The sequence below is a fragment of the Globicephala melas genome, chromosome 11, assembly GCF_963455315.2.
Source record: "Globicephala melas chromosome 11, mGloMel1.2, whole genome shotgun sequence".
In the NCBI taxonomy this organism is placed as follows: domain Eukaryota; kingdom Metazoa; phylum Chordata; class Mammalia; order Artiodactyla; family Delphinidae; genus Globicephala; species Globicephala melas.
This window is the reverse complement of record NC_083324.2, coordinates 48,697,732-48,725,523: the sequence shown is the minus strand read 5'-3', so window position 1 is coordinate 48,725,523 and position 27,792 is coordinate 48,697,732. Positions and strand designations below refer to the sequence as shown.

General features: G+C 37.1%; 1 protein-coding gene across 15 annotated transcripts in view; it reads left to right on the top strand.

Moving 5' to 3' along the window:
• The window catches only part of LRRFIP2 (LRR binding FLII interacting protein 2), a 119,299-nt gene that overhangs the window by 54,069 nt on the left and 37,438 nt on the right, over positions 1-27,792 (top strand). For 5 of the 15 annotated variants that reach the window (XM_060308537.2, XM_060308538.2, XM_060308542.2 and 2 more), the window contains 5 exons: positions 148-213; positions 15,230-15,274; positions 16,685-16,801; positions 19,584-19,655; positions 24,520-24,690. In XM_060308537.2, the coding sequence (XP_060164520.1) occupies positions 148-213; positions 15,230-15,274; positions 16,685-16,801; positions 19,584-19,655; positions 24,520-24,690 (471 nt within the window). Of the gene's footprint in view, positions 1-147; positions 214-6,872; positions 6,933-9,279; positions 9,370-15,229; positions 15,275-16,684; positions 16,802-19,583; positions 19,656-24,519; positions 24,691-27,792 lie in introns of those variants that run through there. The other 10 variants (XM_060308540.2, XM_060308550.2, XM_060308545.2 and 7 more) reach the window with 4 other exon arrangements.

Sequence of the window (27,792 nt, the reverse complement as noted above, 5' to 3'; positions counted from 1 at the left end):
TGAATCATTTACTAACAGGTGGGAAATAGAGTGCCTGTAGGTTACTCTATCTCAGGTGGATCGTTCTGTGTATGATTTTAAGATGAATTTTATTAAATTATTTTTAAACTTCACTATATGATCCTTGTATTCAATATTTACTTCCAGAATCATTCTGACAGTCACTCTGATGGAATGAAGAAGAGATCTTCTGGTTCTCATAAAGACCCACTGGTTAGTTCTGTTGTGTCTCATATCACAGTATTTTGTGTGGCTGTAAAATTCACTGATTACTTTTACAGAACTGAAGAATTATGACTGCACTGGTGTGCTCTTAAGGCATTATTGAAACTTGATAATATACTGAAACATGACTTATCAGAACTTATTTAAAAATAATTTTGTTTTCATTTACAAGATTTAATATCAAGTTAATATATCTAACTCTAGTGGCTAGCATTAGGAAAGTGTCCCACGAAGTTCATTAACAATGTATTTTCATGTATGAACTGTCCTTTGGAGGACTATACCTTAAGAATAGGCTTAGTGAGATTCTTATACCTATTTTAGAAATTTGAATTGATTTAGTTGTGGTATTATAAGTAGTACCAAAGTCACATATAGGTTTCATTCTGAATGATTGTTTTTATAGATTTTATAATTTTGGGAACTTGAAATTAATTTTCTGGTAGAAACAATAAAGTACACAATGGCAGAGTTCCCATGCTGTCTTGCAGAAGACTCTTCAACCAATAACGTAATTAAACTATGGAACTAATAGTGCTCTCCATTCCAGCAGACCTTGCTAAACATTTCTGTGGAGGAAAAAATGTCTAGAATGCCCATTTGGGGTGCTAGGAACACCTCTTTCCTGTCAGGTTGCTACAGCACTGGCAGAGGAAGTACAGTCCTAAGCTCCCTGCTAACTCAAGGTTCCCATGGGCAGGGTTCTGACCATTGGTGGGGTGGAGAGAGGGTTGGGAGGCTTTGGCTGGTAGCAGTGAGGAAGGGGGAGAGAATGAAATGGAGAGGATATTAGTGAGATGCCCTGGTGGGGGCAGTGTTGGGAGCTCTGGGGAGAGGTGAGTCCTGGTGCCTCGGGCAGGGCCAGGAGTTTTGAAAAAATAACTTTAATGATTTCTGTGGCATTGCTAAATAGATTATAAAAGGTAATTATTCATTCATCCTGGGTTTTTCAAGGACATTCCTAAGTATGACATGAGAATAAATCATTTATTATTTCCATTCCATTTTGTCTGAGAGTTTATACTCTTGTTTTTAAAGTAAAAAAAAAAAAATTAGCAATGACTTGGTTTGAAAATAGTTAATATTTTAATATTAATATTTTTTAAATATTAATCTTTTTTGAGAGACCTGAAATAGTTGTTATTTTCACTTTCACCTAATATGATTCAATGCTTTAAAATCATTGTTTTGGAGCAGAAGGGTTTTGGCAATATCCGATTTTGCCTCTATGTTTTTAGGTTAACAGCATTTAACCTAAGAAAAATGTGTTTAATTTTGCTTTTTGCAGAGTGGCCTCTACTTTGACCAGAGAAACTATAGCAGTCTTAGACATAGCAAACCCACTTCTGCCTACTATACTCGGGTTTGTCACAAGTTTTTTGGCTTCGTGTGTTTTATCCGACTTCAACACATTTCTAATCCCCTGTTGCATTTTGACTAGTTAGAACTAATCTGTGAATGGCTGTGTATATACTAGTTTGTGGTAACTGAATTCACATAGTCTGTGTGAGTGTATCTTTAAATAATGGGAACTATTGAATCACCATATTTAAAATGAGTACCATTTTTTTCCAGTTTTTTTAATGAAAAATATTTAACATATAAAAAAAGTTCAAAGAATTTTATAGTAGCCACCTGCGTACCTACCACTCAGATTCTACAATTGATATTTTACTATATTTCCTTTATCATGTAATTATCTGTCCAGCTGTCCCTCTATCCATCCATCAGTCCATCTTTTTGGGGGGATGCATTTCAAAATAAGTTGTAGGCATCAGTACATATCACAGTGTATGCCCTTTTATTAAAAATATACATGTGAAAATTTAAACTGTACGTGGGATGAGAAGAATGTAATTATATTTAATGTTAGAATCTCTTGTTTTTACAAGGCATTTGGCACATCATACATTTAAAACACATGTTTAAATATATAGTGCATAGTGCATTTGAAATAATTCAGTTGTCAAAACATAACTTAGATATTTATGTATCTTATTTTCCATGTCTGATTGGGCTTGGTGAAAAAAACTGAAAATTGTGTCTTGAGATGACATCAGGAAAAAGATTTAATTCCTTTTTTAAAAATGCTGTGCCTTGTTAGTGTGTGGATTCATTGTGACCAGTACAATTTATCTAATTAAAGTAAGGCACTTGGTCCATGGCTTGTTGTGAAATACACGTTTTCTAATCTATTTGGGAGAGTGTTTATAGCAATAACTCAGAGCTCATTTACCTGGTTCCCCAATAATCAGGATAAGCCCATTAGATGTCGCAGGAGCTGCTGGGGACTGGGATGTGGACACTGTTTGCCACACTCCCTGTGCCATGGCCCTCTTTTCCTGAGTGTTTTCTTAGGTGCCCATCCCATCTCCTAACACTAATGTTCAAAGACCAGTAGGACTTACCCATTTATAGGAAACTATTCTGAGTGTTTTTCTTTCTTATCCCTTAAAATTGGTATTCAAAGAGATTTCTAATGATTAAGTTTTTCTCACATTGTGTGTCACTTAACTGCCTTAAACACTCAAGAATTACTAATGAATTATGGAGTATAAAATAAATTTGTCTTCTACTTGCATGATGGTGAGGCTGATTCTCCTTTTCTTTTTTCCTTTTTTTTTTTTTTTTTTTGCTTGTTTTGTTTTATTTTGTTTTGTTTCTTATCAGTCTTCTTCCCTATACAGTGACCCTCTGGCAACATCTAAGAGCTACAGGGTTAGTACTTCCTGGGGAGTATGGTGCCTTCATAGCTATCAGTTGCTTTTCTTTGGGTTAAATCATGTGCTTTCTCCATAGGCCTCCCCTACTGCAAATTCTGGTCTTCTGAGAAGTGCCAGTCTGGTGTGTATTTTCCTCTTCCAACGTGTGTACTCCTGGTGGGGCCATTGTCACGGTGCTGACTCTGGCTTGCCATCTTTCCTCCAGAATAGTCAAGGACACATGGCTTTAATGCTATGTGTACTGCAGACTGTGCTGCCTGTGCTTAAAATACAAAACTTTTGAGGAGCAAAAATGAGCATATCATAGCAGTAGATACTGCTTGGCTGTTGGTAGGCCCTTGCTTAGAATCGGCTTCCTGTAGAGGAGGTAGACTTGCATGGGTTGCACTACACTTGCATACTTTTGTGAGATGGCTGCCCATGCATGGGGTGTCATATTTTGGGGGGGAACAGCTGTGGCCTTGGCCATGTTAATACTAGACTCTAATGGAGCCAGCTGACTAGAAAGACAAAACAGTAGCTCTGTGTAATGTGCGAGTTGGAATTGGTTGCTTTCAAGCTGTTGTTTGTTGTCTTGTGGCCTGTTCTAGTGGACTGGGAACCTGAGGCTTTGTACTTAATTTTATCGTAACAGTGGGCAAAATGCTTTCTGTACCTCACTTTCTTTTCTGTACCTTACTTTCTTTTCTGTTTTATTTCCTCTTTTGAGAGAATAAAGTCGTAAATGTTCTCCTAATTTCATAACGTGATGATGAAAGGCAGTGCTGTAACCAGTGGTGCTTTTTAAATGAAGTGTGAGTTTGAAGTTTTAATGAGGCTAACGCAGGAATTTATGCATACATAAATGAGTGTTACCACCTCAGGAGGCTGTACACGTTAACACCATTCTTCAAAACTTTTGGAACTAGGTACTGCAAAGAAGTTATGTCATTTTCAAAATAACTTTGATGCTGAATAGATAAATGGCATTTCCTTTGTTCTTTAGGCGTCGTTGTATGATGGTGGATTATATAACCCTTATGGTTCTCGAACTGTAAGTCTAAGCAGGTGGAGGTGGTGAGGAGGGTGGTGTGTAGGTGGGCACAGTTTACTTACAGAGTCATTTAATCTGACCTATAATTACTCTACAAGCTGTGATCCATCAGCTTGACAATGGTGGCTCTCACCCAAGCTGCGAGAAGGCACCTGCTGGAAACTGTGGCTTAAAGCATGAAGGCAATACAAGTAGAGAAACCTCTTTTCTGGCTCATTAGTTCCTTAGGAAGAGGCTGGGAACAGCGCTTCTCAGGGCCTTTCTTCTCCCTCCTGCCATGGGCTGCTGGATGGTGAGGGTGGTGGGAGTGAAGAAGAGTTCAGGCCGGGGAGGAACAGTTATCTTCACCTGAGAGCCAGGGGCGAGTTAGGTCCAGGGGCACTGATGTATTCCCAGCAGGAAAAGGAGCTGATCGTTAATTGTAAAACCTTTCTTCTTGGAAACTTTATAGCCATCTGAATACAGTTTTCACTCATCAAGAACAAGTTCAGCCCGAAGCAGTCCTGTGGTGAGCTGTCTAGTCTCTTTGCATGCTTTATAGACACTTTTGATTGTTTCATTAATCTGTACTCACCATTCAGAATATTGAGGATGTGGTGTGTTTCACTCTGTTGTGCATGGATTATCATTTTGCTTCAGTACACAAACTCAAGAACTAATTTGTCCTAACGGGTGGTTTCTGTATGAACGTGACTTAAGCACGTAATTTCTTAAATGAGTCTGGAACCAGTGCCATTAGAATTTTTAAAAAATTTATATATAACTGTCATTTGTGTGGAAATTCTTGTCTTCTCAGTGGTGATAATTTAGACTATGAGTTGGTTGCCCTATCCTTTTCCTTCCTCCTTTTCATGTCTACTTCCTACATTGAACCATTTCACTTGCTTACCAGCCTGTCAATCAGTGGAGTGGGAGGAGAAGAAATCAAATAAGTCAGCTTTTAAAAATTGCTCCAGGGCTTCCCTGGTGGCGCAGTGGTTGGGAGTCCGCCTGCCGATGCAGGGGACACGGGTTCGTGCCCCAGTCCGGGAAGATCCCACATGCCGCGGAGCGGCTGGGCCCGTGAGCTATGGCCGCTGAGCCTGCGCGTCCGGAGCCTGTGCTCCGCAACGGGAGAGGCCACAACAGTGAGAGGCCCGCAAACTTTTTAAAAAATTTATAAATGTAATATTAGCTTAAGGAAAGTACAAAATAAAAGTTCTCTGACCCTTTCCTCCTATATCCATTCCCCAAATGCAACCTCTGTTCTTGTATATCCTTTCAGAGATATTTCATGTATATATGAGTGTCCTTTATTTGAACAGTAGGTAAATGACTTGTATACATACTGCTCTTCAACTTGTTTTCTTTACTCAAAGTATCTTTTCAAATCAGTATATAAAGATCTATTTCATTTTTTTGTCAGTCTTTTTTTTTTTTCATTCTTTTTTTGACATTTAAAAGATTTAAAAAAGTAAACCATGTCCGTTACTGTTTCCACTGAGTGCCTCTTGGAGATAGGTTTATGTCAGCACATTTTTTTTTAATGGCAATGGATCATTCCATTAGTGCCTGGGCTGTAAATTTGAAAAATTGCTCCTGTTTTGATGGACATTTAGGTTGTCAGAGTTTTGCTACTACAGACACTTGTACAATGAACATGCTTATGCAGGTATATTTTTGTGGACTTGTATGAGTAGATCTGCATGGTAAATTGCTAATTATGAAATGATGGGAATCAGAGTATTTACATTTAAATTATGCTATATATTGCCATATTACCCACCAAAAAACTCTAATAATTAACATTTTCAATAACAAATGATGACTTTAGGAACTACCTTGTTATTCTTGACAGTGTCAAAATTGGAGAAATTATTAAGCAGTTTCTTCATGGTCAACATAGGTTACTTTGTGGAGTGGAATAGGTGAGATATATGGACTTTCTTCTACATATATGTTTGGCTCATTTCTTCTGCCATTTCCAAGTGGCACTTATCAAGAATTCTACTCTAATAGCTAACAAAAAGTTATTACACGGATGTTTAAGGAGATAAAAGTTATTACAGGTACGTTTTCAGATAAGGAGGAAGTTTACTTTTAACCCACCGGGTAATAAAATTCCACTTGGCAGTTCTTGGGCCTGGTAGCATTTTTAGTGTCCCAACTGTGATGGTCCCTTGCAAACAAAATTATGGTAATATTTTCAGTCAAGTGTAGAATCTTGTCCGTGTGTGCTGGCTAAATGCTCTTTCATTTGCAAGGGGGCTCAGAGGTATTATCCCAGTGATGCCAGAATGGTTTCTTAGTGATGTCAGAATGGAGGCAACCTACATATATTGAAGATGAGTCTTCCACTGCTGGTGAAAGAGGAAGAAAACTGTGTGGTGATATTAGAAATATCTCCACCTGCTGCATAGGAATGAATAAAGGACAGTAAGAATCATCATTTCAGTGTCCTTGCCGGTAGGAAATTCTGTCTTTGACTTATATTATTTCACGTAAGAAGATTCTTTTATTTTCTCTCCCAAACTAAAACATTAAATGTATTTATTGACTCCTGATAGGACCCCAAAGAGCCTAGAGGTTTAAAAAGCATGAAGTCCCTGGCTGGTTTTGGCCAGTAGAGTCATGCCCCCCACTTTTCGTTCATTTAACTTAAATAAAAGATGAAGTACTATTTTATTCTTTGTGCTTTTTGGAAATATCTTTTGGTTTTTAATGATCGTTCATTATGCCTTGAAACAGCTTTTTGGTTTAATGGTGCACAATAGATGGTGCTAATTATTACGCTCATGGAGAGTGTTTGTGTGCTTCCCAAAGCCTTACCTCATGTGCCTTCAGTCAGGGAAGACCTGTAGTGAAATTGCATCTTTTTCATTATCTGCTTTTAATATCTATAGTTTATCGACGATGACACTGCAAGCATTGCTTCTTCTGGTCGTGCCAGCCGTGGGCGAAGGGAGAGTGTGGTGAGCGTGATTTGCATGCAAACACATACGATGAGTTTTAAAATTGCAACACTGTGTGATCATGTGAAATCTGTTGGAAAATGAAATTTGCACTTGACAAAATGAGTGTTTTCTTCAAATTCAGTTTATATGAATAATTTGCCTTCAGAAATGTATTCCTGAGAATACATTTTCTTAGTGGGCTATGTAAGCTTTCGTAGTGACACCTCTTATGTGCTAGTCATTGTGTACTTGACAGATTTTCACTTTTAATTTTTTGTTGCTATTTTATGCACGTGCATGTACGTGCACAATTCACCAAAACCAAAAAATTTCTCAAGCAAAATTAATGCCTCCACATTGTTTAAAACTCATTACTATGGATTAGAAATCATGCTGCCATTAATTAGTTGTTTTCTTCGCTGTGTATTTAAATTTAACCATAGTTTATACATCTTTTAAGACCCATGAATACTTTGAGTTGCTGATGGCAAAATTTAAAAATTTTGGTCTTAGAATTCAACTAGAGTTACAATTATAGAGGTAACAAATAGCTATGTTAGAATACAAATTATATAATTTCAGGTTATTCTTTTGATGAAGCAAGAAATTTTACAGAGGGCTGATGACATTTTTGCTATACTTAAAAATTGATTCAAAAATTACATTGGTGAGGATGGTGTGTCAGCTTAGAGCTAAAACAAAAGAGCCCAATAAGTAAGAGGCTATAATTCCTTTAAGAAAATAGAAGGTCATTTAATACAAGTCATGTTTTGTGAAAGATTGTAAACACAAAGTTTTCATAGAAAAGGGGAACAGCAAGAGTTTGTGAGCTTTGTTGCCAGAAATCCAGTGATCTAATTAAGACAGTTGTGGTCCATTGGCAAGCCAGTTAATGCTCATATTCAGAGCTGCAGGAGAAACAACAGTCCATGACACCTGAAAGTACCCCAGAAAGTGATGGAGTGGAAAGGGCAGGGGCTCTGAAATGATGATTCCTGGGCTTGAACCATTTCTCCAACCTGTTAGTTGTGTTAATGGCAATTTCTTTATTTGTACAATGGGCATGTAATGACTATCTTTGTAGGTAGGCTTAATATTATGGATTAAATGAATTACTATATAGAAAATAGCTATCAAAATTCTGAGATAGTGGGTACCGTTATATTATTATATCTAAATCTAAGTTGTATTATTGTGAACAAGAATACTATTGCTTGATTATCTCAGCTCTTAGCAAAACTTCATATTTGTAAGCCTTAAGGAAGGCATCTCTGTGGATGGGCTTCCAGATTCCTTTCTGGAAGAGAAGAGTTTTTGAGCAAGGGAATCAGACAGAGCTGAGGTAAAGAACAGCTGATGAGTGAGGTAAAAAATATTCATTATTTATTAATTCAACAAATGTGTATGGAGGGAGTACCTGTTATATGTGAGGGACCATGTTAAGTGCTGGGAATAATGTGGTAAGCCACATAGACCAGATTTCTGACTTCATGGAGCTTATATCCTGGTGAAAGAAATAGAAAATAAACTGATAAAGATAGGAACAAAAAAGAGAAAGTAAACCCGGGGACTGTGAAGAGAAAAAGCAGGTGATATTATAGAAGACATTGAGTGGTGTGTGTGTGTGTGTGTGTGCGCGCGCGTGTGTGTGCACGTGCGTGTGTGGCAGAGAGAGAGAGAGAGAGAGATCACCCTTGGATGGGGTGATCAGAGAAGGCTTCTCCGAGGGAGTTGACCTTTGAGCTGAGAGTTGAACTGCTTGAAGAGCTGCTTGAAGAGCTGGGAGGAGAGCTTCCTAGGCCAGTGCCAACGACGAAGGTGGGAAGACACTGGGTATGTTTGGGGAACCAGAAAGAGGCCAATGTAGTTTGTTCATTATTTTGTTCTACAGTTCTCGGTCCTGAGGAATATGAAAAAGAGGAAACTGTGGAAATTGGTAAAAGGCACAGTAAATATTCTACAGATAGTTCCACATTCAAGATATATGTGCTTAACAGAGCTGATAGCTATAATGCATTATACATTTGTGAAATATAGTAGAGGCTTTAGGTAAATGCTATCCTAGAATCCCTCATGGTGAGGGTGACGCTGGTTCTCAGGCAGTACATGGATGATCTCTATAGCATAGGACTCTAGCTAAGATGAATAAGAGCTTATTTTAGGGAGCTGTGATGTCATTTAGGAAACCTTTACACTTCTTTCTCACCTTCTTGAGTAGGTAAGTCACAGCAGTTTCCTCATTTCATTTCATGATACTTTATCACACACCAAAAAAAAAAAATTTCCCCCATATGCCAATGTTCTTATCTTTTTCTTCTCTCTCTTCTTAACTTTTAAAGCATCTCATTTTTTTCCTGACTGAAAGGTTTCTGCAGCTGATTATTTTAGTCGCTCCAATCGTAGGGGGAGCGTGGTCTCCGACATGGATGATGTCAGCATCCCAGATCTGACCAGCGTGAGTGCAGCGCATGGGGATTCACTGTCTCAGGCTTGTGACTAACAGCTAACAAAATAGCTATTTTTAAATGAGGCACTTAATTTACTGCCTAGGAAATATTTATTTCAGCACACTAGCATAAAATACAGTTATTTGTTTTGTTTTGAAATGTATATATTGATATGTTCCAATTTTTTACAACATTTTTCTTGTGGAAATTTTCCCCCATAGAACCCATCAGCAGCTCCAACAATTATCAATATTTTGCCAATTTTGTTTCATCTATTTCTTCCCCTTTCCCTCCTTTTTTTCCTGAAGTACTTTAAAGCAAATCCCATACATCGTGCCATTTCCCAATAAATAGTTCAGTATGCGTCTCTAGTTGAGAACTTTTTTCTTTATTTACTGTGCCATTATCATACCTAATGAAATGAAAAATAACTCCTTAAAACCATCTAATACCTAACCCATATTTAGATATTCCTGATGAGTCAAAAATTTTTTTCCCTTTTCATTTTGGAGAATCTATAAATTTTTTAGGTAAACTTTGAAGGTTGAACAATAAAATATCCTACTTAGCAAAGAGTCACTAACTTATAGTAACTGGGAAGAATCTGAATAGATTTTGAACATTTGGATTATGGCATTGTTTTGAAGAAATGCCTATCTATTGCTTTCACATTCATTGGGAACTGAATTTAGGAAAGACTGTCCAGTAGAAATGCCTTGAGGCATTTACCTTAATGAAGGAACCTAGACCAGCAGATGTCTACCTGCCTGATGTATGTAACAGCCTGATTTTCTGTCTGTGACGTCTCTCCGTAACTGGCATTAGTGTTGTTTGCCCTTGGACCAACGCTGTCCTAATTATCAAGCGCTTTGAAGCAGATGAGTCAGGGTTTCTTAACAAAAAATTAGACAGTTTTTTAATGAAGAGAGAATTATTTATATTTAGCATGTCACCAATTGTATTTAAATAGCTATTTCTGAATGACTAATCCTAGAAAACAATTTTGAGTGCTGTCCTTAAGTATTCCAGATTGTTGGCGCTCGAAGCTGGCTGGCTGAGCAACAGTCCCATCTTGACCTTGGTCACATCAACAGTCTCTCTGCACACAAAGTTAGAAGACTGGCTCCCAAGTCCTTCCCTTGAAATATTGCCCATTTTATTAATTTGCTTAGTAACCTGTTTTTTCATAGATATAAACAATTTAATTTATTGTATACACCTTTTCTCTTAAAAACTTTGAACTCTTTTAGCATCTAATGTGATGTCTGAATTACTGGCTATGTCCTCCTTACGTTTACTTCTTGGCAATTTATTTTAGTAACTACACAGGAGTGAAAAGGTTGATAGTTTTTTTTTAGTCTTCCACTGCCTCTACTAATTAAATAAAACTCTTTTCTTTTGCCAGGTAGTTATTTTGATCTGTCTACATATTTAAATAAAAAGTATACATATTTAAGGTATATAGCATGATGATTTGATATACATGTATATAGGCTGTGTATATGTGTATCGAGTCATGCTGTATACCTTGTAACATAAGCACAAGCTTCTCTAGAGCAATGGTTGGCAAATCTGGCCAGCCCCGTTATTTTATAGCCTACCAGCCAAAGTTTTCTTTGTTTTTTAATGGTTATCTAAGTACCTATATAATATCCTTAATTTTACCTCTTGGCAAAGCCTAAAATATATGTTGGACCCCTCTCTAGAGCAAAAAAAAATTGGAATAAAATACATCTTTGTTTCCAAACAGCTCTTTCAAATGATGATATTAAAATGTGTTCACGGGGCTTCCCTGGTGGCACAGTGGTTAAGAGTCTGCCTGCCAGTGCAGGGGACACGGGTTTGAGCCCTGGTCCGGGAAGATCCCACATGCCACGGAGCAACTAAGCCCGTGCGCCACAACTACTGAACCTGCACTCTAGAGCCCGCGAGCCACAGCTACTGAAGCCCGCGCACCTAGAGCCCATGCTGTGCATCAAGAGAAGCCACCGCAATGAGAAGCCCGCGCACCGCAACAAAGAGTAGCCCCCACCCACCACAGCTAGGGAAAGCCCGTGCGTAGCAACGAAGACCCAACACAGCCAAAAAAAAAAAAAAAAAAAAAATGTGTTCACAACTAGAATTCTGTTTCCACTCAAAAAGGTTCAAATTGTATTTTACCATTCTAGTAGGATAAAATTATCTGTCAAAGTAGCCATTTGCTGAAATGAAGGTCAAAGGGCCTCTTAATCAGAGAATAAGAAATATCTTTCTTTTAAGAAGAAACCAAGGGTTTCAAAGATTTGACAAGATATGTATTCTAAGAAATATTTCTCATGTACTAATTTCAACAAATAAGGAGTGTAGATTTAAAGAGAAACAATCTATACTCTGATGTCAAGAGCAAAGCATTTTCAGATTTCCCAGACATAAATAAGGCAAAGGCATTTATCACTGAAATATGGAAAAGATGATATTTAAGACTTTGTTTACGAGTTGATAATTTGAAATTCTTAAAAGAAGCAATAAAGTTTGCCATCATGTGCTCTTCTTTGTGCATTAATACAAATATGAAATATTATTGATACAAGCCTATCAGCTAACTTTCCATTTCTAGCTATCAAGGGGACCCTTTTCTTGATTGGAAAATTACCAATTTAATTATGTAGGAGTGTAATGGCATAATATTTACTTGAAAGTTTTTGAGAATAGTAGGCTGTAGTCAGTATTCATGAGCAAGTCCTGAGGGCTTTACTAAGGAAAAAAGCCTTGCTTTCTGTTTTGTTGTTGTTGTTTTATATTTTAGTCTACCATTTTGTTTAGCCACTTTTTTTTAAAGCAATTTGATGACTTATTTTCCGTATTTTTCTCTATCTCAGTTTACTTTGCTTGTTTTACAAAAGTGTGACTATATAGTACATATAGCCTTTGTTTTCTGGTTTTTCATATTATTGCATATTTATTTTTTCCATGTTATTCATATATAACAATTTTTTAAAATCAGCTGTAGTCACCATGTTTTACATTAGATCCTCAGACCTTATTGATCTTCTAGCTGAAAGTTTGTACCCTTTTACCAACATTTCCCTCTTTTATACCTTAGTATATTAAACATGATTATATCTTATTCCACTTAAGAGCCTTTTGAGGATCTGGCAGACTCTTTTGGTCATCATTTTGAACACTAGCTTGTCGTTGCAATGCAGCTATGTAGACCTCCCAGGGCTTTTAGAATACCAGGTTTCCACTAGCTTTTCGTCTAAACGGAAGGCTGCGTATAATGCAGCACAAGCCTGCAAAGTGAGCACTGAAGAGTCTCTGGCCAAGTCCCTGCAGTGGGGCGGCTCTAGGCATTTTTGCTACCTCCACAGTCCCTGAAGTTTGGCACACGATCAGCTTGGGCAGGTGCTGCAGTTGGGATCTGTCAGGAGATAGCGAAAGCAACAGAATCAGTCCTGCAGTGGACTGGGTCAGCGATGCAGCCTCTGAAATGTAAGATTATTCTCAGGTGACTGTCTATTAAAAACTGGGTGGGTTTGGGGGTCATTTGTGTGAGAGTGGGATAAGAGACAGGGTTTCAAATGGACCTGGAAGAATGTTTCTGAATGCTGCTTGTTTTTCTCTTTAACTCATTAGTAGAAGAGAGTTGGAAGATACTCTAAGGAAAATAAGTCAGTTTATTTAGATATGATATTTCTTTCACTCTGAGGAATAACACATTAAATATTAGGCAATATATCTTACTAGTATAGATGTGAGGAAGATAATTCCTTTCTATGGCAATAACTGCCAATATTAAAAACTGTTGTCATCGCCTGTTTTAAAACATTTCATATGTGGTTTAAAGAAGTCAAAATGAACTAAAATCAGTTCCTTTTTTTTAAGAGTATTACAGTAAGAAGTAGCAAAAAGAATTTGAAGTCTGAGATAGTATTTATATTCTGATTTGGTACTTATAATAAAAGGTGTTTACTGAGACAGAAAATGAACACAAATAAATGTGGGTAATAAAAAAACAGAAAAAACTGTCAAATATGAGGAAGTTAGAGTGAAGTGATCTGAACTGAGCCAGAAATAATGACATTTTGTGTTTTAATAATTAACTAAGGAAGGTTTTCAAATCTCTTCTCTAGATTGGGCTGGGAGGGTTGGTCTAGGAGTTGGAGTCTGGGTATATTTTCATTTAGTTAAATTTTTCTGTGACTTTTTTCCCCCAGTGGTAATTTGGACAGTATATACAGGTAAATAATACGAAAAATTCACAAAACTGAGGTCTGGATTCAGCTCTGACATTTAGCAGTTATGCATGCTTCAGCAAGATCTTTCACCTCTGAATTTCTCTTTCCTCAGCTATAAAATCAGGGTTTTAGACTAAACCTTTAAGGTACTTCCCTTCTTGAAACGCCAACTAAAACAACCGTAAGGCCTATCTGCAGAAGATAGGATAACTCAATTATGGTATGTCCAGATAATAGGGTACTATGCAGCTGTTAAAATAAATGAGGTAAGTCTATAAGTACATATGGGATATAATTCATTTATTCGTTCATCCGAGAAATTTTGAGTCCTGTATGCCAGGTGCTATTCTTTTTTTTTTTTTAATTTATTTATTTTTGGCTGTGTTGGGTCTTTATTGCTGCGCGCAGGCTTTCTTTATTTGCGGTGAGCGGGGACTACTCTTCGTTGCAGTGCACGTGCTTCTCATTGCGGTGGCTTCTCTTGTTGCAGAACACAGGCTCTAGGCACACAGCTTTCAGTAGTTTTGGCTCGCAGGCTCTAGAGCGCAGGCTCAGTAGTTGTGGCACACCGGCTTAGTTGCTCCGTGGCATGTGGGATCTTCCCGGACCAGAGCTCGAACCTCTGTCCCCTGCATTGGCAGGCAGATTCTTAACCACTGTACCACCAGGGAAACCCCAGGTGCTATTCTTGGTGTTAGGAATACAGAAAAGAACATACAGACATAGAGCTTACATTAAGAGAGAGAGATCAGACAATTAATAAATAAGTTTATTTATTAATAAATAAGTTAATAAATATCATGGGGTCAGGGAGTGACAAATGCCATGAAGAAAAATAAAGTACTTTCTCTGATCTCTGAAACATGGTAAGAGGAAAAAGAAGATATGGATTGTATTTGGGACACTACTGTTAGAATTTTTTTTGTTTTTTTTTTTTGTTTTTTTTTTTTTTGTTTTTTAATGTGTTAGAATTTTTTAAAGACTGGGTATAGGTTGCCCTTGAAGATCTGGGTATGGTGTACCTCTAGAGAGAGGCTTACTTTGCATACCCTTTGTGCTGTTTTTTTCTCTTTTTTTGGATACGTGAGCGTGTGTTACTTAAAAAGCAAAAACAAAAACCGGGCAACCAATTTCCTTAGTGCTGTGGGGAAATTTTTTTGATGATATATTTTACATGCTCTAGCCCAATCTGAACGTTTTTGTCGAAGTATGCTAGTCTTAATCTGTGTGTCCTGTGTCAGTAATGCTAAGATAAGAAAGTTTTTTGGCTTTTGGTTTTATCAGAATTTTCTTTTTGATGTATACACTTTTTTGTGTGTGTGCGTTAACTTTTACAATGATAAAATTTAAGTTTAACATATAGTTTTCTTTAATATGTTTCAAATACCATGAAAAGAAAATCTGTGTTAAAGTTCTAAATTTTTTCATAAGGACAGCTTGCTTACTCCATGTCTTCCTTAGATAAGAATTAAAGTTCTTAACATCTTGTTTTATGTGTCCCAACTTTTATTTCAGTTTTAGTATGTTTGCTTTTAGGTTCCAAATATCGATTGAACTTGGAGAACTCAAATGAGGTCACTTCTTTTTTTTCCCCATAAAAAAATCAAAATGCTAAGCATCTTTTCTGATTTTTATGTCTGTTCTTTTCTAGTTGGATGAAAAATCTGACAAACAGTATGCTGAAAATTACACAAGGGTGAGTATCTAAATTTCTAAGGAAATTAAGTTCTCAAGGTCAATAACTTACTGTCTACTACTATTTTATTCTTGATTTTACAACAGTTTAACTGATGGAGCTACTCTTCCTCTCTTCATCTACTTCCTGTCCTTGACCCCCGGATTCCTCTGTGGTTGAATCATGTGAAGCACTGGGAAGAGAAAAGACACTGCATTTTATTTCCTTGAATGTCACCTCTTAAACTTTTGGCTGCTCTTTTGATTTTCATTCCTCTAGAATTTAATCCTTAGAAGAAGCCATTAAACACTGAAAATGAAGAAGTGTCTTTAGGAATGGTGGTGACAAACTCTGAGGGTTTTGTTTTTTTCCTATTATAGATAAATTATTCTTCGAAATACAATAAAATAACTCCTTTCTAGGAGTTGCTTTGTGTTTAAAAAATCTCTAATTTTCTTCCAGAAATATTTTTAGAAAGTCATCTTAGGGAAATTATCAGGATTAATTTTGTGCTATGCCCCCAAAAGGTGTACCAGTTCTATCCAGCAGAAATACAGTGCAAGCCACAAATGTAAACCACATATGTAAGTTTAAATTTTCTAGCAGCCACGCTAAAATAGTAAAAAGAAACAGATAAAATTAATACAAATAATATATTTTATTTAACCCAAATGTCCAAAATATTTAAACATAATCAATATGAAAACTTATTAATGAAATATTTTACATTCTTTTTTCTACACTAAGCCTTCAAAATCTGGTGTGTATTTTATACCTAAAAAAAAAAATTCTCAGTTTGGACTAACCACATTCCAAGTGCTCAATCACTGCATGTGGCTAGTTGGCTGCTGTATTGAATAGCACAAATCCCTGCCATTTATTACTCCAGTAGCATGATGTCGCATTTAAACTCATTGTGGGAAGAGCAGTCTAAATTCATAGTGATACACGGTATTGTTGCTGTCAGCTGCAAATAGTATCGCCAACTTTATCAGCAAAGTATTAGGAAGAGAAAAGATTCTAAAGAAGCAGCTTCAGGAACTAAACAGGAGGACTGCTAACTAGCATACCAAGTATAACATTCTAAAACTGTTTAAAATCAAGCAGATGTACTCACCCCAGTGCTGTTTACAATACAGCAAAGATAAACTTAGAAAACAGACAACTCTCACACGAACCATTTCCTTCTTAGTTATTATGAATTCTAGATTCCAGGAAAGCGAGCGAACACAGTTGTGCTTAGTATGCCTGGGCCCGTCTCTGGGTACCCTCTCCCCAGAGCCAATCTAAATTGCCTGTGGATTGCATTCGGTAACTTCTTGTCACACTGTGTTAGATCTCTCCCCACCACCCTGGCCCACTTTTAGTTTCCACAGCAAATATATTTTTAAAGAAACAAGACTTAAAAGTGCCATATTTCTTTTTCTCTAGCCTTCATCTCGAAATTCTGCCTCAGCAACAACCCCTCTAAGTGGAAACTCATCCAGACGAGGAAGCGGGGACACGAGCAGCTTAATAGATCCAGACACCTCATTAAGTGAATTGCGGGTAAACCGCGATTTTTGGTTTGCTTTTTATAAACAATTTTTTGGCTTCTTTGTAGTCTAGTGGAACTATTTAACATTTAATGTGTCTTGGTAGGAAGAAAAAAGTATGGTATGAGTTCTTTAAAAAAAATTGTTAGTGCAGTTCAAGAATGTGACTAGGGTCTGAAGGGAAGGAGATAGTTAATTCTTCCATTCTCTTTCCTGAACATTTGATGATATTGGAATGACTTCTGCTAATTTACAAATGCCAAAAAATCTTTCTAATGTATATAAAAGTAATTCTCTCAAATAATTGGCCATATTTTAAATGGAAAATATGTGGATGTACAAGGAACCAGATTTGGGGAATTATTAGTCTTTTGAGCCGTTATGGTGTTATTTGGCTGCCTGAATACAGTTATCTCTCAGTGTTTCATGATAAGACAAGTATAATAATATTTGGGATGACAGAAATACCTGAGTAATGTAAGCTCATTTAAACCATTAGTTGAGTCTCCATTCTTATTAATAACACTTTCAAAATGTATTTGAATGTCTATTTGCTGGACATGCTCTTTTTGAGGAACGAGGGAAGGGCAGTAATAAAAATTGCATTTATTCATTCGTTCAACGTTGTTGAGCACTTGGCCCCACAGAGTCAGGCAGTAAAGCACACTTTGGACTTAAAGAGTTCACTGTTTCATAGGGAAGACAAATGGATATAAACCAGTAAAACCAGGTGGTGTGATGCCATGGCAGTAGTAAGAATAGGGCTGTTAAGGGAATTCAGAGAAGCATCATCTAAATTAGACTAGAAGAGATTTTAAAAAAGGTTTTTCGGTGGAGAGAGGGGGTGAAGGAAGAATAAAAATTAACCAGGCAAAGAAGCTGAAGGGTGAAGGCTTTCTCAGATAGTTAAATTCAGAGACCCACAAGATTATGTGTATAGCAAAGTTGCCAGAGGGTAGGATGAGAAGTGAGGATTCGTAGTGGGTGAGAGAGAAGGCTGGAGAAGTAGTGATGGGCCATATCACAAAGCACCTTGTGTGGCAGGAATTCAGGTTTACCCTGACAACTAGGGGATATTAAATAGCGGAGCAGTACTATCTGATTTGCATTCCTAAAGATTGACCACAGACTGGAAGAAGCATTGGAGGCAAGGAGAAGTGTTACCCTGTGGTTGAACAATGGGGATGAGATGAGCAAGTCGAAACTGTGATGGGAGAAAATGTAGGCAACTTGCTCTGAAGAGAGTATTGGAGAATGGAAGTTGTTTGGTCAGTACAGAGAGAGAGGAAGTTAAGAGGTTTTTGTGTTCTTTTAAAGGCAGCATTAGTTGTTGTTTTCATTGGTTGGATTGAGCCAGTAGAGAGAGACTATGAAGGTTAAGGAAGGAGAAGGGGTAGCTGACTGAGAAAGTGCCTGAGTGGGTGAGAGGAGTGTCCAGGGATCAGATGGATGGAAGGTGGCCGCCCCTTCCCACTGACACAGTAGAGGAGGAGGGAGGGACCGGTGGGGACTGAGTAAGATTGTGGGCAGGGTAGGAGCAGGAGTCTGGCTTGTGAAATGGGCAGCTCGTAAAAGTGGGCTGAAGGTTAGGAGAGGGTGAGGATTGGAACAGCGGCAGCGGCACTGCAGAAGGAGGCCCAGGTCAGCCTGGTTCTGACTTTGAAGGGGTCAGTGTTATTGAACTCTTCCTAAGTACCAGGCATAAGCACAAGGGTGCAACGTTGAATAAGCTTAACTCTTGCCTTTAGGTGCTATTTTCTAGTGGGACAAAAAGATGGGGCATTCCAGCCTCAGACTGAGCTTGTGCTCGCTGTTTACTTGTATTTCTTCTTTGAGAGAACAACCTCCTTGAAGGAAATGAGATTTTTGTATCCTAGCATTTGGCTCCTAATAGGCACTTGATAAATGTCTGTCGAATGAACGAATGAATAACAGACAAAACTACCAAGGAGGGAATGAAGGGGGCAGGGGAAATATAATATAGAAACTCTGTGTAATGGGCCTTTGATAATTGATCCTGCCTGTAATTGTACAGTTATGTTCAGGGCCCTGTATCAATTATTTCCCCCCTAAATCAACCATCCAGAATAGACCTCATGTAGCAAGGTCAGGTACAAGGGAAACAATATTTTCCATTTAAAATTTGGCCTGCTTCACTTTTCTTATAAGGATTATGGTAACGTTTGGAGCAAAGGCTTTTCTCATCATTTAAATGATGTCCTCAGGATAGACTCTCTCATTTGACACTGTGTTTAAAATATTTGTTTAATACCCCTCCCTTTACCTGTCTTCCCCAAAATTAATTGTGGTCAGTAACCAAGTCATTGAAAGACAACTTTGTTCATCTCTAGTTTTACATTTTTTAAAACTTCTGCATGACTCAGTAGAATCTTCAGCTTATAATTAATTTACTACATATTTTAGTAGCTATCGGTGGAGTGTTATGCTAAAAATTATTTGAATGATTGATACAGTTTTTTAAATTGTATTTTAAAAAATGTTATAACTTATATAGCTTTTGTACACAGCGCCAGCCCCATTTGCTAATGTTTTTTCCACAGGAGTTAATGTCAAGGAAGTATTTGTTATGTTAGAATGATTACTCCAGGCCTTCCCCAGCCCCACAATCACTTGCCTGTTTGCCCCTTTTAGCAGTTTGCAGTGGCAGTTACGTTTGTATACCTCAGTTTCTCTGCTTTTAGTCTGGAATATGCAAAAGTAATTCACATTTTCATCTGAATCCTTTGAGACTTTGTGTGTGGTTTTATGCAATGGTTCATTCCTATGTCCTGCAGGATATCTATGACCTTAAGGACCAGATACAGGATGTAGAAGGGAGATACATGCAGGGGCTTAAGGAACTAAAGGTATCAGGGCCCATTTTGCAGCCCAAGCATGTTCTCTGTATGCAGAAGTGTTGGTAATGGTGGTTTCACAAATTCTATTAACCCCACTGCACATAGCTTTACTAACAGTGTTTGTCTTTCAAGCATGTGCTTAACCTGCAATGCATAGGAAAGGCGAACTTCCAATCTCTGCTTATGTTTAAATGTGTACTGTAGTTTTTGGAATATTCAGGAAAAGATATTATGCCTTACAGTTTTTAAACCTTATAAAATACTTACGTATCCCTTGTGTCTTAGCCTTACAAAATTGAGTTGGGCAAAACCCTAAAAAGTGTTCTAAGAATATTTTTTTTTGAGAATTAGACCTTAAAATTCTTCCAAGCTAAATGAAAGAGCATTGCCTGTTTCTGCCACCAAATTCAGTCAGTATTAGGAGTAGAAGGAAGAAGCATCTAAGAGAAAGAGCATTACTATAAATATTCCTTCTGGAGGAAGGACCCTGAAGCATGAGGACTGGGTTTTCTTTTTGTTTTGATTGTTTTTCACATAGATCAAAAAGGGTTACACAGATTCGGTGCCTTGAAGCATTTGGAGGTAAATTTAAATGGGCCTTATTTCTTCCAGTCAAGGATGGCTACCAGTTTTCAGTAGAAGTGTCCATGTGAGGCAGACATTTACTTGTAAATGGCACTTGATTTTCATGCTCTTCCCTATGTTTTCTTATGAAGTTCAAACCTAGTATTATGAATTACTCTTAAGTTTCTCTGAATACATGTAGGTCCCTATTTGAAATAGAAATACACACCAGGCCTCTAAAAATGTGTAAGCAGGGCATTCAGAAAGGTGACTCAGGATATGCTCAAAGGACAGAGTGTAGACCTGATGGTCAAGGCTTTGCTCAGCCACCAAGCATGATTGGACTTAGCCCAGCTACCAGCCAGAAACTTCATGCAGGGGATTATGGTCCAGAAAGGGTGGGAAGGCCTATGGAGAGCGCCCCCAGGAAGCCTGGACACTGCTGACAGCAGTGTGTGGTTGTCGGTAAACATCAGGAAGATCCCAGAGTTAGTGAGCTGATGTGCTCAGTTAGTCTTACTGCTCTCATCTTCAGGATTTAATCCCCCTTTTAAGGTTTTAGAGATATGACTTGGAAATATCTTAGATCAATGGAACAAATCCAGTACATTCAATAAATACATTCATTTTAAAGTCTCGTACGTAACATAATGTATCAGGAAAGCAAGTGATTCAAAGGCATTCTTACTCGTTTTTTATTTTATCTTAAACATTTTCCCCTTACCTTTTAGATCTACCATTTATTTCATTTTTTGAAAGATACAAAAAACAGATTAACCTTATTTGAGACTCTGAACAGATAAGTCCCCTTTCCTTAATTCATGGTTAGTGTATAATTGAACTTGACTTCAAATTATGTTTATCCTTGAAATGACTCTTTTAAATGGAAAAAAATCTTTTAAAAAATTACCTGGTTGGTGGTCAAAGCATGGTGGTGTGATATATCTATATTCTATTAAAAAAGGATGCTCAGTCACTGCTTATGACATTATTCTTAAGTATGTCTGCCTTTGAGGTGTTTTTTCCCCCCTCTACCCTCCCTCCACAGTCACCTGGGTCTTGTTATCACAGATTGCTGGACTCTACTCCCAGATTTTCTCATTCAGTAGGTCTAGGACGGAGTGGTTGAAAATTTGTGTTTTTAACCAGGTCCCAGATAATGCTGTTGCTTCTAGTCCAGCACCTACACTGAACATCGCGGCCTTAGACACGTTTAAGTAAAACTCATTCCTTATGGGTATCACTGTGTGAGCTAGATTAAAATCATTAAAACTACCTTGAGGGAATTCACTGGCGGTCCAGTGGTAGGACTCCGATCTTTCACTGCTGAGGGTTCAGTCCCTGGTTGGGGAGCTAAGACCCTGCAAGCCGTGTGGCCAAAACAACAACAACAAACTACCTTGACACTTAAGTTTAAAATAGTCTTCTGTGGTCTTTTGTTTAAAGGAAAAAGTACACTCCATACATTTTATGTCAGTTTTATTATGTTATATATTGTGTCCTTGCAGCTACTGCTTGAACTGTCTTAGATTCTGGTGTTCATGCAGTCATGCCCCATTTTGTATGGGACTGAGTTGTGAGGAGGACTTTTTTTTTTGCTATTAGTCTCTGAGATGGATGAGAATCATTCTAAATTCTGCATTGTGTTAAGATACCTACTATATTTGAACCATTATACAGTTAACTGGGCTTATATTCTTTATTTTGGGTACATTTGTTCTCAATCATAATATAAATCTTACCTGTTAATACAGTCCTGGGTTGTGAAGAATTATTAAGTGTATGCATATGTGTTTGTGTGTATCTTTATTGAGATTTAAATCACATACCATAAAATTTACCCATTTAAAGTGTACAATTCAGTGGGGTTTTTTTGCATAGTCACAGAATTGTGCAACCATCACCAATTTTAGAACATTTTCACTACCCCAAGAAGAAACCCCATACTAATCAGCAGATGTTCCCCACTCCTGCACCTAGCCCTGGGTAACCACTAGTCTATGTTGTCTTTCGTGATTGGCTTTTTTTTTTTTTTTTTTTTTTTTTGCTGTACGCAGGCCTCTCACTGTTGTGGCCTCTCCCGTTGCAGAGCAGCACAGGCCATGGGCCCAGCCGCTCCGCGGCATGTGGGATCTTCCCAGACCGGGGCACAAACCCATGTCCCCTGTATCGGCAGTGGACTCTCAACCACTGTGCCACCAGGGAAGCCCGTGATTGGCTTTTTACTTAACATAATGTTTTCAAGATTCATCCGTGTTATAAAACACATCAGTGTGTGTGTGTATATACACGTATACACACATATGTATACATATGTGTGTATACATATATGTACATATATACACATACACACACACGTGTGTGTGTGTGTGTGTATAAAATGGCTGAGTAGTATTCCACTATATGGATTTACTACATTTTGTTTATCCATTTGTGAGTTGATAGGCATTTGGATTGTTTCCAGTTTAGGGCTATTATGAATAATGCTGCTGTAAACATTTGTGTACAGCTTTTTGTATAGACATATCTTTTCATTTCTCTTGGGTAGATTACCTAGCAATAGAATTGTTGGGTCATATGGTAACTCTATGTTTAACATTTTGAAGTACTGCCAACCTGTTTTCCAAAGTAGCTGCAGTATTTTACCTTCTTCCCAGCAATGTATGAGGAGTCTAGTTTTTTCATATCCTCACCAACACTTATCTTGTTTCTCATTTTTTGATTATAGATAATAACCATCCTAGTAGATCTGAAGTAGTATCTCATTATGGTTTTGATATGCATTTCCCTAATCACTAATTATATTAAGAAAGTTTCTGTATTCTTATTGTCCATTTGTACACCATCTTTGGAGGAATATCTGGTCATATCCTTACCCATTTTAAAATCGAATGATGTGTCTTTTAATTATTGATTTCCAAGTGTTCTTTATATATTCTGGATACAAGTTCCTTATCAGATAAAAGATTTACAAATATTTTCTCCCATTTTGTGGGTCGTCTTTTTACTTTCTTGGTGGTATTGTTTGTAGCATAAAAGATTTTGATAAAGTCTACTTTTTCTTTCATTGATAGTTTGGTATCGTATCTGAGAAACCATTGCCCACTCCAAAGTAATGAAGATTTACTCTGTGTTTTCTGGGAAGCGTTTTATAGTTTTAGCTTTTAATTTAGGTCTCTGATCCATTTTGAGTTAATTTTTGTGTTTGGTGTGAAGTAGGAGTCCAACTTTATTCGCTTGCATGTGGATCTCAGTTGTCCCAACACCATTTATTGAAAAAACTACTCTTTCCCCACTGAGTTGTCTGGGCACCCTTGTCAAATATCAGTTGATCATAAATGTAGGATTCTGGACTCTCAGTTCTATATCACTGATCTTTTGTTAAACATTTGCATTAATATTTTAAAATTTTATTTCCAGGGATTTCCCTGGCTGTCCAGTGGTTAAGACTCTGCACTTCCACTGCAGGGGTGTGGGTTCAATTCCTGGTTGGGGAACTGAGATCCTGCATGCCGCATGGCCAAAAATTTTTTTTAAATAAAATAAAAATTTACTTCCAGAAGTGATGACTTTTTCTATGTGAAATGTTTTTCTTTTTACTTTTAAAAATACTGCTAGGTAGTAGTAATCTACCAAAATAGATGTAGTTATTAAGAAACAGGCTGTAAGCTATTTTAGGCAGAAAACTTTGAAGTATATAAAAATTTAGGCATTGAGTGGTAGCTCTTTTTGCTTAAATAATAGTTTTTATATTGCTTACTTATTTAAAAATGGCTAATATTTGAAGTTGCTAGACAAAATGTTTATACATTTACATTAATGTTATGCAGACCAAGAAAGTACTGAAAACACAGGTCCAGGAAGTGGTGCAATTCAAATAAGTATGAAATTTACTTGAGTAAAGAGAGGCTGTCTTCTGTTGTATCTGTATTCTGTTGCAAATAGCTGTTGTTAAAAACTACAGGAGTAACATTTCTGAAACCATTAATGATTCTGTATTTTATGATTTTTACACTATGACTCTTATATGTTGTCTGCACACCTTTTCATCGTTCAGAGGCTGCACTGCTGCTTGAATTTATTTTGGATAGCAGAGAGCCCATAAAGTGCTTATAATGATGCGTCCTTGGCTTCTTGTCATCCTCATGTTTTATGTGCATGTTACTAAACAAAGGGTTCCCCAAACTGCTTTTATTTTGCAAAAATGCCTCTTCATGTGTTTGTGCCAGTGCTATAGTTTCCTGTTATATGGCATATAGGCAATGAACATATTTTAGATATTAGGCTGATGACTTTGACTTTCATTTAGGAGTCTTTGTCTGAAGTGGAAGAAAAATACAAGAAAGCCATGGTTTCCAATGCACAGTTAGACAATGAGAAGAACAATTTGATATACCAAGTAGATACCCTCAAGGATGTTATTGAAGAGCAGGAGGAACAGATGGCAGAATTTTATAGAGAAAATGAAGAAAAATCAAAGGTAATTGCTCATCTTACATCATGCCTTTCTCTGGGGTCAGAAAATTAAAACCTGCCATTTAAGAAGTACTGGGTTTGATGGGAGAGCACAGCATCCCCGGGAATGATATTTCCATCACAACTGATTGGTGCAAGGAAATTGACAGAACGTAAGATTGCAGGTCCTGAAATGTTTTCCTTTCTTAATTTTTATAAGATTTAACTTATTTTCATAAGGGGAAGCTTATGACCTCCTTTAGTTTCTGAAAATAGAATACAGCTCAAATTTTATCTTTATTTTCTATCTCTTAATTGGGACAATTACAGTGAATTACTTCTTCCTGCTATAACTGGCTGGAACTGCCCAAAGCTCCAGAGGCTTTCAGTGAGGTGGTTCATTTTATTCTCTTTTCTTTTCTTCTCTTTTCTTCTCCTCTCTTTTCGTTTCTTCTCTCATTTTTCAAGAGAACCTGTTTCCTAAATGGTTGGAGAGACGTCTTTAACCAGTTATTTAAAAACTGCAGTGTGGAGATGTGGGTCAAAAATCAACAGATGTTTTCTTTAGAGATTTGTAAGCTATATTGTTAAAATGTGCAGATGGAAAATAAAAGCCACTGCCCAAGGCCTGGATTTGCCTTTTGACAACTGCAGAAAACAAGTTGGGTTCTCTTAAAAGCTTACTGGATTTTTAAAAGCGTTTTAGTCAGTCCAAGCAGAGGACAAGTGGATATTACTGTCAAGAAATGCGTTGCCAGTACATTGCAAAAGTTTTAAAAATAATAATAATAATTTAGGAAATAAGCTTTGGTGAATTGTTAGAAACAACAACAATCTGTATCTGTACATAATAAAGGGAGAAAAGCTGTTAATATAACTTCTAAGGGACCAGCATTATTACTGTAGACACTGTAGGAATTTCTTTCCTTGAGGACCAAAAATGCTCATTCCAGCCTGTTTTGGTCACTTTTAAAGTATTAGGAAGTATTTGTAGTGGGTTTGGGGAAAGGAGGGATGAAGAGGCAGAGTGCAGGAGATTTTTAGGGCAGCAGTACTATTCTGTATCATAGTGTAATGGTAGATACATTATACATTTATCAAAACTCATAGAATGTACAGCACTGAGAGTGAACCCTAATGTAAACGGTGGGCTTTAGGTGACAGTGATGTGTCAATGTAGGTTCATTGATTGTAACAAATGTACCACTCTGGTTTGGGATGTTAATAGTGGGGGAAGGCTGTTACTGGGGGGCGGGGAGAGGAGTGGGAGTATATGGAAACACTACTTTCTGCTCCATTTTGCTGTAAATCTAAAACTCCTCGGAAAAAAATAGTGTCTATTAACAAAAATGTTAAAGTAAGAAAACTTGTGTCTAGATAAAGTGACAAAGAGGCCTCTGGGTATTTTCATATTGATGACAGTGGCTCATTGAAGATTTGGTGACAATAGATGTTTCCTCTTTGATTCTTCCTGTATCTCATAGGCCAATTGTGGAGTGTCTGAGCTGTCATACTTTTCTTAGTCCTTGGACTCCTTTTCTGCCTTCCCACACATTTTTCTTAGCTATTTCTGGCTCTTTGCTTCTAACAGATTAGAAGAAAATCTCATGCTAAGTATTTAATGATCAGTCCTAAAACGAGTTCTTATCTTTCCATCTCCTCAAATGTCCTTGAGCATTTTAAAAATAAAAAAAAGTCCTTATGATAAGCTATTTTAACCAACTTCATTTTTCCCTCCTATAATTTTCTAAGATGCAGAGATGTCTTAGTATACAGAGAGTTGTGGCTTTTCAGTTTGTTTTTGTTTTTAAATCATGTGCTTTGTGATTTTGAAAAATCTGTATGCTTTTTTTAATACCCTGGGGATCTGCTTCAGGTACTGTGATGCAGAAGACTTTGTGGTTGTGTCTCTCTCTGCTGTACCTTCACCCTGAGCTCTCTTCTCCTAAACAGATATTGCCTCGTGCAGTAGATGTTCCTGTTCAGAGTCATACAAAGAGGTCAGGCACTCTGGTATGTTTCATTATAGCAGCAGATTGTGAGGGTAGAGAATGATATTCATACCATTTTTCAAAATGTCTTTAGTGTTTCCTGCTGGAATTATGGTAACTGCATCTTAAATATTGTCTCTATACCTACTTCAGGGACAGAATGCCTGATTAGGAATGTCTCAGGTGTATTATTCTTTTCTTAATAGCTATTCATTATAGTGAGTAATTTTTTTCCTTTTTTTTTTTTAAGCTTATCTGAGATTTAATAAAATCTTTTATGGCAGATTTTAAACATACAAAAAAAAAAAAAAGAGTATAACAAACTCTCCTGAACCCATTACCTACCCCTAACAAACCATCAGTGTATGGCCAATTTTGCCCTGTCTACTTCCCCCACTCACATTATTTGAAGCAAGTCCTAAATACCCCATATTTTAATATGAATTTAATATGAATTTAAATGATATGGACTTTCTTTTTTTAAAATATAACAAGACCATTTCACATCTTAAAAATTAATAATAATTCTTTCATATTACATATCCTGTCATTGTTAAAATTTCAGTTGTCTCAATGTCATAAATGATTGTTCTTTTTCGCACTTAAAAAAACAATCAGGATCTAGATAAGTTCCACACATTGGAATTAGTTGTCATGTCTTATAAGTCTGTTTTTATTTATAGGTTTCCTATCATCTCTTTTTTTCCCTTGCAATTTATGTGTTGAAGAAACTGGATTGCTTTTCTTTTAACAGTTTCTGACAGTCTTGGGGATTTTGCTGTTTCATTACTGTCGTTCTTTACCATGCTCCTTTTTCCTCTGTATTTCCTGTAAATAGTTAGTTAGGTTTAGAGGTTTAATCAAATACAGGTTTAGTCTACTTCATAGAGAAGTAGACTAAACCCTTCAGGAGGCCCAGATGTATGGCTCCTCTCTCTGTGATGCTGTAGCTGGATACTTATATCCATTAGTTGATTAGGGGTTGCAAAATGAGATATTCTAATTTTATCATTACTGTTTTCTTTCATTTTCTTTTATTGTTTTAAAACAGCTTTATTGAGATATTATTCACATACCATACACTTCATCCATCTTAACTGTACAGTTCAGTGGCTTTTTGGTATCTTCACAGACAA